The sequence below is a fragment of the Musca domestica genome, unplaced genomic scaffold (genome assembly GCF_030504385.1).
Source record: "Musca domestica strain aabys unplaced genomic scaffold, Musca_domestica.polishedcontigs.V.1.1 178, whole genome shotgun sequence".
Lineage (NCBI taxonomy): Eukaryota > Metazoa > Arthropoda > Insecta > Diptera > Muscidae > Musca > Musca domestica.
Genome location: NW_026712236.1, coordinates 409,149 through 421,454, shown reverse-complemented (window position 1 = coordinate 421,454; position 12,306 = coordinate 409,149). Strand labels below are relative to the sequence as shown.

The following is a 12,306-nucleotide window of genomic DNA, read 5'->3' as shown; positions in this document are numbered from 1 at the left end:
TTTACTGCCAACCTTGCTTTCCAAAATACTCCAGAGACAATAGTCCAACGGATTGGTATCCGGAGATTTTCGTGGCCATTGTTCGCTGGAAATGAAGCGCGCAACCTGATTTTGTAACCATTCCTGGGTGGTGCGTGTTGAGTGCGATGCTGAGACCTGTTGGAATGACCAAGGTCTGCGACCAAAATGTTTGCGTGGCCAAGGTGGTTCTGGTGGCCAACCGAAGGTGCACATTTTCAGTTGACCTCTTTGATAAGTAAACACGATTGTTTTGTTTGTTTACTAACTGCTGGACAACGAAAGTTTTCTCATCGGAGAAAACCAAATTCGGCAGTTCACCACTTTCAGCCAAGCGCAGCAATTCTTTAGGTCTTTTGAGTCTATTTTTTTTCTATTGTGGTGTAAGTTCTTGCACTTTTTGGAATTTCAATGGTTTTACCCCGAACTCATTTTTCAATATTTGCCGAATGGAATATTGCGATATGTACAGCTCACGAGCCATTTTCCGACCACTGTAACACTGGTTTCGATCAAGTCGCTTCTTTACTTTACGAACCATTTCTGCTGATGTAGCTGCCGAATATGGTTTTCTCCAATGAGAAAACTTGCGTTGACCAGCAGTTTGTAACCAAACAAAATGATCATGTTCACTTGCCAAAAAGGTCGCCTGAAAATGTACACCTTCGGTTGGCCACCAGAACTTAAGCGCCTGCCATGGTGATGGTGTGGGCCGCCATAACAGCCGATGGTCGCTCTCCGCTCGTATTAATCGACCGTGGCATCAGAAAAAATGTCGAATATTATCGCGAAAATATTCGGGAGAGTGTATTAAAGCCTTGGTCACTCAAATATTTTGGCCCCAGACCCTGGACATTCTAACAGGACTCAGCACCATCGCACTCAGCACGCGCCACCAAGAATGGTTAGAAAATGAGGTTCCTCGCTTCATATCCAGCGCACAATGGCCACCAGAATCTCCGGATACCAATCCATTAGACTATTGTGTCAGGAGTATTTTGGAAAGCAAGGTTGGCACTAAAAAATATCAAAGTGTCGATCACCTCTAGCAAGCGCTTCACCGGGAATGGGCCAAAATACCGCAGAGCAAAATTCGGGCAGCGCGTGACGGTTTCATTGGCCGTTTAAAGGCCATATTACGTGCCAAAGGTGATTAATTCAGACAAGTCTAATCTATGGCTGGAGAGGGTATATATCATTTGATACAGCCAAAACGTAACTCATCCCCTACCCCACAAAGGGTCAAAATTCTGAATAAATATAACTCTCATAAAATGTGATATAAGAGCCCAATTGTCTTCAAATTACTTACATCACAATATTTTTAATAACCCAAGGTCTGGTATAAAGATGGAATATACCACCTACTCCCTCCTGTACCTCCCCCATAAAGAGTCTGTTATAAAGATGGTAGAGATCGGACCATTCCTTCTGGTACCTCCTCCACCACGCGTCAAAGTTTTGAATAACCAAAACTATCATAGGATCTGAAATCTACTAACAGAAGATCTGCTGTGAGGTTGGGATATATCGGTTCACTCCATCTGATACCTTCTCCACAAAGGGTCAAAATTTTTAATAACCACGAAGCTCATAAAACGCGAAATTAGCATCCGATTCCATTTAGACTTGGCACGTCTAAATATTTCTATCGCCAGATCTGTTATAAAGATGGTAGAGATCGGACCATTCTTCTTTCTACCTCCCCCACAAAAGTTCAAAATTTTGAATAACCAAAACGATCATAAAACCTGAAATAAGCATCCGATTCTCACATCCCATTATTTCTATTACTAACACTTTTGAATAGCCATGAAGCTCATAAAATTAATTCCATTCAGACTTGGCAAATCTCAATATTTCCAACAACACAAGATTTGTTATTCTCCCCCACAAAGGGTCCAAGTTTTGAATAATCAAAACGATCATATAATCCGAAATAAGCTTCCGGTTCTCCATAAATTTCACACATGCCATTATTTTTAGTAACACAGGATCTGCTATGAAAATGGGTTATATCGGCGCACTCCTTCTGGTACTTCCTCCACAAAGGGTTCAAAATATTGAAAAATAAAACGCTCAAAGTAAGCGAAATAAGCATCCAACTCTTTTCACACATCCAAACATTTTTGCTAGGGTAAAATCTGTAGTGATGATGATAGATATTTGTCAACCCCTTCCAGGACCCCTCCCTCAAAGTTTCACAATTTCCAGTATCTATATCTGTCATAACTTACAAACAAGTCGTGATTCTAAACAACTTGTTTTATTATCAGAATTTATGATTTCCTATAAAATTGGATATAAATGTTCGATTTCCTTTAAATACTGCACATACTAATGTTTTTATCTGTATTAGATGGAGTGGAATACTTCGGTCCCCTATATATGTATATAGCGACATTTTCCGAAAATTTGCACATGTCTCATATAAAGTATATGAAGAAGACGACATAGTCCAAATATGATACGTTGTAATATTTATATCAGACTTAGGTCAGATACAAATTGGACAATATTGTTCAGCTGTTTCGGAACCTACCCCATAAAGAGTCAACAGTGTGAATAATCTTAACTCAAGGTCGTGGGTATACATTTGCCGGTGAGACCGACTGAAACAATTTGACTTGTTACTTTTAAGGGCTAACAATTTTCTTGTGTTTTCTAACCCACCATCTATCTAATAATTATTTCCAAACATAAGCTGATTTTGAAAAGTCTTTAAAAGGTCAACAATATACATAAGACTATTAGAAGTTACTGTTCGTGGAGAAATGTTTTACTTTGAAATATATTTTCTCTTGAGAATTCTTGCAATTTGTAACGAAGGCACAGGGGCAGAAGGTGACCAGACCTAACTTATTATTGGGCTTTTAATATTCTAGCATAGCAGCAAAGAACTCCTTTTCACAATCTCTATACCCATTCCCATGTGTGGAGCAAACAACATTCCATTTGAGTCAATTTTCTTCGAATGCCTTTGAGTTTTCCTCATGGCATTTAACACAATTTGCATTTAAATTTATGCATTCGAACTCTTTTATCTTACATTGTGAATACATACATTTCTTGTTTTTGAATTTCTACGTCAATTCTAGTTCATCATCATCATCTCATAACAAGGTCCTAGAACTCTTTATCGAATATTAGTTCCCTTGGGGTACAAACAAAAAATTTAATGGACTTTAACGCATTTCATATGCAAAAATACTCTTTTTGTTGGGACAATAGCCTCTCTCTCTCTCTCTCTTTTTCTTGTTATCAACATGGGTTATTGGAAATTTTCTGATTGTAGGAATAGTAAATTTGAATTGAAATGGGACTGAGCTGTTATTAATGTTTAACAATTTGTGATGTTAAATTCCTTTTCTTTTTTAATAATCGCTCTTTAAAGCCTTTATTTGGTTCATCTTTAATTATTACCAATTTTATGGATTGCTGCAGGGCGTATACATATTGTCGTCGATAATACGCACCATCTGTCATATTTCAAAATAGTTGTATTTAAGAGCTTTGTATAGAAATGGGATTATTGAACTGTAATCAATGCTTAACAATTTGTAATGTTAAGATCCTTTTTTATACTCTCCACCATTTTAAGACCTTGACATGTAGACCCCACAAAATATATATATATTCTTGATCAGCATAAAATTCTTAGTCGATTTAGCGATGTCGGCCCAACTGTCTGTCTTTCCGTCCATCTGTCCATCTATTGTAATCATGCTAGAGTCAAAACAAATAAAGGTAGGAAGCTGCAATTTTTGCACAGATCTGTCTTTTGTGGCAGGTAGGTCACGTTCGAAGATGGGCTATATAGCTCCTAGATATTGTAATGCTCCCATATAACGGTACCTTCGTTTATTCCGTATTTTTATGATTGTAGTCAATTTTTTCAATAATTTTGTCTGGCAATCCAAAAAGAAGCTCCTTCTGAGTACTTTAGCCGCTGGAAGAGTATTGTCTATATAGGTCCACGATATCGTTTGTCCCCCCATATAACGGTTTTCATATAATTCCGCCATGATTTAAGCTACGTTTTTCATATAATTGTCTAAAATCCATATCAAAAGTACTTTCTAAGCACTTTACCCCCTGGAAAGGATATGTCTATATAGATCCACGATATCGTGTAGCCCATACACAACAGTCGGAACTCCCCGATATTCGATATTTGAACGATTTTAGGGACATTATTCAAAGGGGTTGTTTCAACTTTCATATTAAGAATTCGCAATGGGTACTACAGCCTACTAAAAAATATCGCGTATGTTGATTCAAGTCTTTAATGATTTTAGCGACATTTTTCACCGGAGTTTTTTAAAAAATCATTTATAAAGTTCGTAATTTCGACTACAGTCTATGCCAGAAAATTGTCTATGCACATATATCAGTGCCTTCCTTATATTCGTATTTGAAGTTAATAATAGGTACTACAGTCTGTGACTTCGTTTAGGCCCGATATAAGGGTACCTCCCTATATACGTTATTTTTATGATTTCGGCTACATTTTTCACCGGATTTTTTCAAGTTTTATATTTGAATTTTGCAATGGCTTATGACAAAAGTTGCCTTTGCTGACCCACGTCTTTGTAGAGAACCAAGTATAACGGATTAGAGAACCAAGTATAAAGGTATTCAGAATTCACCACGGCCAAATTATTGATTTTTTACTTGTTCATACTCAATTACTAAGTCCTTGGTTTAGTTCCGTTTTAGTTACTATCAATTTAATTGATTACAACGGAGCGTATACTTATTATCGTCTTATATACGCACCACTCATTTTACTTAAGACAGATCCATGAAACAGCTAATCATATATTATTATTTAAAAGTAATCTATGTTTTTTAATATTTAAAAAAAAACGCAAAATTCTTAAATTTTCTCAATATCTGACATCCTTGTAGCATTCTGCATTCTATGACCTTCAAATATCCCACATGTAAATATATATTTATTTTTCTCATTCTCCTTTCGTTATGCCAAAAATTTAATACAATATAAATCACATGAATTGTATTGAATTTATATCCCCTGTTCTCTTCTGTTATTTTTTGCTTTAATTCCCCAACTTAATGCCAATGGCTCTTCAGAGAATTTCCGCATTATTGTATGATTTATCGGCAATTAATCATTTATTTGTGAAGATATTTTTCTTTGTCTGAGAGAATACATGTGGGTATGTGTAATGGGTGAATTTAATAATTTATGAAATGGAATATTGCCTTGAACTGAAAATTCAATTAAAAAGATTTGTCATACTCAAGTCACTTGTCAATTGAATTGTTCATAATTCGGAAAGAAGAAAAAAATATATGCTTTAAAATTCGGTAATGTAAAAATTATATTGGGAATCTACAGAAAATATGGAAGCATGTCATAACCTGCAGGTGCTTTTGATGACACTATTAGTATGTGGCCTAAATTCGAAATCGATTAATAAGAGATGTGCTTTAATGCTAACTCATCTATCAACATATACAAACGAGTAGTGAAATAATTGACTGGCTTATTAAGTGAAAATCAACACCTCGACGAAACGGCTAAAGCTACAATCCTGGTGCGTAGGCTGGGTTTTGAAAATCGTACAAAAAGGGTACGAAAAGTACTAAAAATTGTATTGGACAAACATACTGATCTGGAATTTGGAAATTTGGAATAAAAGCCACTAATAGATAGTAGGATAGATGTATCAAAGGGTTTTTGGAAATTCGTACTTAAAGGTTACGAAAACTTTAAATTCGGTAATGAGTTTGGAGTAAGATACATGGAAGTTTTGGAAACGTGTACTAAGAGTGTGAAGTGTAATAAATGGTACTAAATTTGGAACAATTTGGTTAGGTTAAATATATAAAGCTGAAATTATGAAATTTTGTATTCGAGTACCTGTTGTGATAAAGAAAAGATGCTGTACTTGGTACAATTTTGTATATAGTGCGGGAAATCTTAAATTTGGTATTAGGATCGCTGTTCGTGTGTAGCCTGGACATATGGAGGTGATTTCATAAATGATTGTACGAAAAGTACTGAATGGTGTAATATTTGCTATTGGAAGAAGGGATAGGGATACAAATCTGAAATATGATATTTGGATTACCTATGATATCTGTGTTTGAAATTTAGCGGAGCTTTGGAAATGCGTCCTATATTTGTACGAAAAGTACTTAATCGTAAAAAAGTTGGTATTGGGTGAAGGGATAGGGCTTGGAACCACAAGTTTGTTATTGAGGTCTCTGTTCGTAGCTGGAATTGAGATATAGAGGTGGTTTTAGTAATATTCAATATAATTGTACGAAATTTAGTAATTAATAGTACTAAATTTTATATTGGGTGAAGGAATAGAACTGAAATCCTGAAATTGTCTGTTTAGATATAAAGGTGGTTTTGGTAATATGTACTGTAATTGCTCAAAAAGTACTAAGAGGTACTAAATTGATATTGGGTGTATAAATAGAGTTGAAATCCTAAATTGGATATAGATGTCACTGATGGTATTTGATGGTAGATTACTGATGGTATCTGCGATTTGGTGGTGATTTTTGAAATACTTCCTATGTTTGTACGAAAAGTACTAAATGGTACTAAATTAGATATTAGGCGAAGGAATAGGGCTGGAATCCCCAAAATTGATATTGAGGTCTCTGTTGATATATGTAACTTAAAAACGGAGGTGATTTTGAAATGTGTTCCACAATTGTACGAAAAGTACAAAATAGTACTAAATATCTGTATTCCCCTCACGAATACGAATACAAGGCTGGAATCCTCAAATCTTATAGTGAGGTCTGTGTTGGTGGCTGGAATTGAAATATAGGGGTGGTTTTGAAAATTTGTACTATAATTGTACGAAGAATAGTAAATAGTACTAAATTTGGAAATGAGTGAAGGAATGAAGTTGAAATCCTGAAAATTGATATGAATGCCTTTGTTGGTGAATGTGGTAATTTTGCAAATATGTACTAAAATTATACGATAAGTACTAAATAGTACTAAATTTGGCATTGTTTGAAAGAATAAAGCTAAGATTCTGAAATTTTATACTTATGTCACTGTTGATGGTGTGGATGAGAAGAGGAGCTGGTTTTGGATATGCGTATCCAAATTCCACTAAATGGTACTAAATTTGGTAGAAGAAGAAATGATGGAGCTGAAATCCTAAATTTAATATTCCATTCTAGTGTTTACATATGCAGACATTGAATTAGGTTCGGGACAGAAAACTTAGATGTAGATCCATTGTACAATGGTTTTACTAATATCATTCTCGGTAAACTTTAAAATGAAAGATTTTAAGACCTTTTGGTATAAAAGTAACCATTTCCATACCTTGAATAATTTAAAAGAAATCATAAAAGTCTAAAAACTCTGTTTAGAATAAGAAATGGTTGTCAAACTGAAGAAATTGTGCATTTTGAAGATTATTTCATGCAAATGTTGACCGCGACTGCGCCTCAAATGATCCATCAGCTTAGTTTAATTTTTGCATACTCTTTCCAATATTCCGGTCGGCGTATCACGAACAAATGCTGAAAAAATATGTGACGCACTCTGTCCACCTTCATGAAATAGGCGGCAGTTATATGAGAAATTTTGACTGACCTGAAGGGCCTCCGAGTCAAAAAAAAAACAATAAAAAACAAGCAAGCAAAGGCTATAGCCGTGCGGGGCCGACCATGTGATATCCTACAACACTACTATATATTAGAAGCCCCTTTATGCCCAAATCCCTTTTGAGGATTTCGCATTTGAAATTATGTAATGGAACACTGCCCATATATTACCCTTAGCATTTTGAACCGATATATTTACTAGCGGCATCTACGGTCAGAATTGACCTGTTCGTCTATTTGTGTTTTCGCCGGGATTCAAAATATTCACAGTTTAATGGAAAATTTGACTTTTATTTAACACAAATGTTATGGTCTATTTAACCCACTAATATTTAGTGACCATCAAAATTGGAAGGCTTCTGCCGAGCCGTAAGCTCTAGTCCCATGCTATTTTCCGCGTCGATTGGTCTATAACTGTAGAGCAACTGCAAAATCATTAAAATTTTCAGTTTTTGGTTCATTTAACCCCTAAATATTATGCGATCATCTCCAAAAGCAGTAGCGTTCAATTCTAGCTCTAGACCCACTTCCATTCTAAATTTTGTGAAGATCGGGCCATAATTGCGACCTGTAGAGTGATTACAAACTAACATGGCCAGATAGACGGACGGACGAACATACATAGCTAGATCGACTTAGCTCGGCGAAATAGGAAGATCCATATATACTTTCCTTTGTGGGAATCCAATATTTCGAGGTGTTATATAATTTTTGGCCCAATTAAACTTATAATACCCCCAACACATAGTGTTGTAGGGTATACAAAATGCCGTGCTCCTTTGTATTCATATCATACATTCATATCATTCATAAATCGGAAAAATTTTCCGAAATACATAACTGTACATCATGCCGTATAAGCAACGCCATCGATTATACGACGTATATGACAATGAATACAGAGAAACACAGCAAATATTTGTTTTGAACTCAGATTTTTTGCATTAATATATTCTGGCCTAAAACTAATCTCTCCCTTTCTTATTTTCTCTCTTTCTTTTCAGCAAAATGATAATTTAAATTGTGCAAAGGATAAATCAAAATAATAACACCCTAAAATATCAACACATATTCATCACCTCTACATATATATATATATATCGTCATCGCTGTATTTGTTTTTGTGTGGAAATTAATTTTTTATCGAATAAATCGTACGCATGTTGTCGCCAATGTCAGCAGCAACATTAAGAACATTTTTAACAAACTCTAGAACTATATCAACAGCACCAACAACGACCCTAACATCAAAATCTATACAAATGAACTTTAATCAAAAATTTTTAAAATTTGATTAAAACTTGAAATTAATTTTCTATACATCCCCTTAACCTCTCCCCATCCACGAAAGAGCAGATTCAAAAAGGGAGCACTACTCAGCAAGTTTTCCGTGTGATTGCAAAATTGGTTTTCTACTCCTGGAACGCTATTTGCACCCAACCAATCCAGCACACATACCATCTCTCTCTTCATATCTTGTGCGACAACAAAAATAACACGTCCACCATAACTTATCCCAGAAATCTATCCAACTATGAATTTATATCATAATCCAAACAACGATGATGAATGTGACAATTCAATATCATCTCAATGTGAAATCAACACCGAAAATGTCACTTCCAACACCGCCGTTGCCGTCACCACCACCACCAACAGCTTCTCCACAATTCCCTCACACATTTGGCAATGCGAAGATGAGCAACTGACAACAGCAACAAATGTGAATTTCCAAAATGGCAAACTATCATCACAGAGTCAGGCGTTGAAACGACAAGCCAAAACTGCCAGTATGAGTTGGGCTCTGTCCTCGTCGTCATCATCGCCATCATCATCAATGACAGAGGGGGATGTGACACCACACAATGGCAATGCTGGTGATGCTGCTTCGACAGTTTCTCGTAAATTGTATCACAGTAATACCTGCCCGGAAGAAAAGAAATTGCCAGTGAATCGAGCAGCCACAGCAGCATCGGCTACAACAGCATCATATATCCATCAAACCCAAAAGTGGCGCGAAAGACCCCGGGGGCGATATCCAGCAACCAGTAAGCGTAAGAGCAACAGCAGTAGCATCTGCAGCAGCCCATCGAAACCAGTGATATGGAATCTATTCAATTTTGGCAAAATGCACCACCACTTGCATCGTCGACCACAGCCAACCACCACCACACTCACACAATTGTGTAAATATTTCCTAGTGATGTTAGTTATATTGCCCAGCGTATTGGCTGTGCCCAGCCTTGAGCTACAGCAGCAGCAACAACCTAATGCATTGCCTTCCAGTCAAGGTAAATTTGTAAAGACCAACAATGGAGCCACCACCTCAACCACCGGTAATAAAGCAACAACGACATCAACAGCAGCGGCAGGGGCAGCAGCAATTAGTCAACATGTAAATAGTAGCAATAATCAGCAGAATAGCAACAGCAACAACAACAACAATAGTGACAACGACCTGTACATAACCGCAAATGCTGTGAATGCTACCAATTCGGCTGTTAAGATAATCCTAAATGATTATAGCGATGCCTTCTCACAAATTATCAATAATGAAAACGAACAACAGCAGCAGCAACGACATCAACAGCTGCACTCTGGCCATCAGAATTCCACAAGTCCCGATGATTATTTATTCGATTTTCATGACGATTTGTTGGACAGTTTCCGTGGCACCCACAGTCTGCCCCGCCAGCCCATGTATACGAATGAATTTGCTGTGCATATTCCCGCCGGACCCGAAATGGCCGATATAATTGCAAATAAATACGGTTTTACCAATATGGGTCAGGTAAGTTTCGAAAATGCAATTTAAAATTTAAAACTAAAAATATAATAAATTAGTATTGAAATCCAATCAAAATGAGTCTAAAAAAAAATTCCCCTGGAATTGGGTAGGTGAATGCTTTGCATAATTAATGTGTTTAAATTTTATATGTGCCATTATGTAAATATTTATTTGAATGTATGAGGCGATGTTCAGATGTTGTCAAGATGCTACATCAATTTTTGTAAATTTAATTTAAGCTATAAATACCCTCATCAATAGAAGTATAATATATTTATCCCCAGGCCCTATAAAGTATGAATATTTTTGCTGTATGAGAATTCTTTGATAGATTAACCTCTTCCGACCGCCTCTCCATCTTTTGGAATAACTTATCTACCGAAGGAATTAAGTTAGAAAACGAAAATGGGTTGTATTGGCCCACTACTTCGCGTAACCCCACGTAACCCTCCATGTAACCTTACCACCCTAAATTATGTGACAAAAATTGCAATATTTTGTCTAAAAATATGAAATATATCTCAAGTTGAAGTTGATTTTTTTCCATGACTCAATAAAAATTGGTTTTTTGCAAGATTTTACAATGTTACGCACACGAACTCCTCTGTTTTGAAAATTGCCCAAATAAGGCGAAATGTGGTTGTCATTACTTGTAGTGCTGATAGTTGAACGTTCGCCCTCCAAATTTTTACTGGGATGACAGATGTACGAAATCTGTTAGTTACATTTAACGAAAGCTCAGACATGTGCGTTACTCGCTAGTGAAACGTACTTACAAGTGGTAGAGTTCGTAGAATAGGAGTTTCACACGAATCTGACTCTCCACTCTATTTTTAATGCGAGAGCGCTAGAGATTCAAAATGTTCGGAATAGGGAATAATTTCATGTAAAATGTTGGTACAGATTTAGCGACAATCCTCTTCAATTTTTTTTTTGGTTTTGGATTGGTTTGGAAAATACATGTACATAAACCAGTATGGAAAGTATGGAAAGAAAGAAACGTCTGGCGGGGCCGACTTTAGTAGAGCTCACGTAACCATTATCATACCAACTATAATATTGCTATACAGGGTTAGATGAAAAAACTGCAACCAACTTCCGACTGCTGTCATATCTAAGCCACTCGTCCGACAGCTGTTAAAATTATCCCAGTGACAGCTCATTATATTGTTTACAAGCGTACAAAAGCATTTGAGAATTTTCCAAAAAATGTTATTTCTGATGGAATTCAAGCGTGATAGTGTGATTTCTTTATATTTGGCTGGAAAAACACAAGTGGCTATCGTTAGAGCACTCCAGCATTTAAATGTGAAAATAAATAAATCTTTTCTGTCACGTCAGCACAAATGGTTCGAAAAGTAAAGAAGCGGCTTGATCGAAACCCGCGTCGCAGTGGCCAAAAAATCGCTCATGAGTTGAACATATCGCAGTATTCCATTCGGCAAATATTGAAAAATGAGCTCGGGGTAAAGCCATTGAAATTCCAAAAAGTGCAAGAACTTACGCCGCAACAGAAAGAAAATAGACTCAAAGAGCTAAAGAGTTGCTTCCTTTGACCGAAAGTGGTAAACTGCCGAATTGCTGCTTTTCTCCGATGAAAAAACATTCGTTGTCTAACAGTTTGTAAACAAAGTAAATGATCGTGTTTACTTGCATATGAGATCAGCTGAAAATGTGCACCTTCAGTTGCCCACCAGAACTCAAGCGCTGGCCATGATGATGGTGTGGGCCGCAATAACAGCCTTCCTTCCTCCACTCATATTAATCGACCGTGGCATCAGAATAAATGCGAATATTATTGCGTAAATATTCTGGCGGGTGTATTAAAGCCTCGGGCACTCAAACATTTTGGCCGTACACTTTGGACATTCCAACATGACTCAGCG

At 36.5% G+C, this 12,306-nt stretch overlaps 1 protein-coding gene across 1 annotated transcript in view; it reads left to right on the top strand.

Moving 5' to 3' along the window:
• Positions 1-12,306, top strand: part of LOC101890230 (furin-like protease 2) — a 487,563-nt gene that overhangs the window by 333,608 nt on the left and 141,649 nt on the right. Inside the window, exon 2 of the mRNA XM_059120791.1 lies at positions 8,637-10,423. Within this exon, the coding sequence (XP_058976774.1) occupies positions 9,167-10,423 (1,257 nt within the window). The 5' untranslated portion in view covers positions 8,637-9,166. The remainder of the gene's footprint in view (positions 1-8,636; positions 10,424-12,306) is intronic.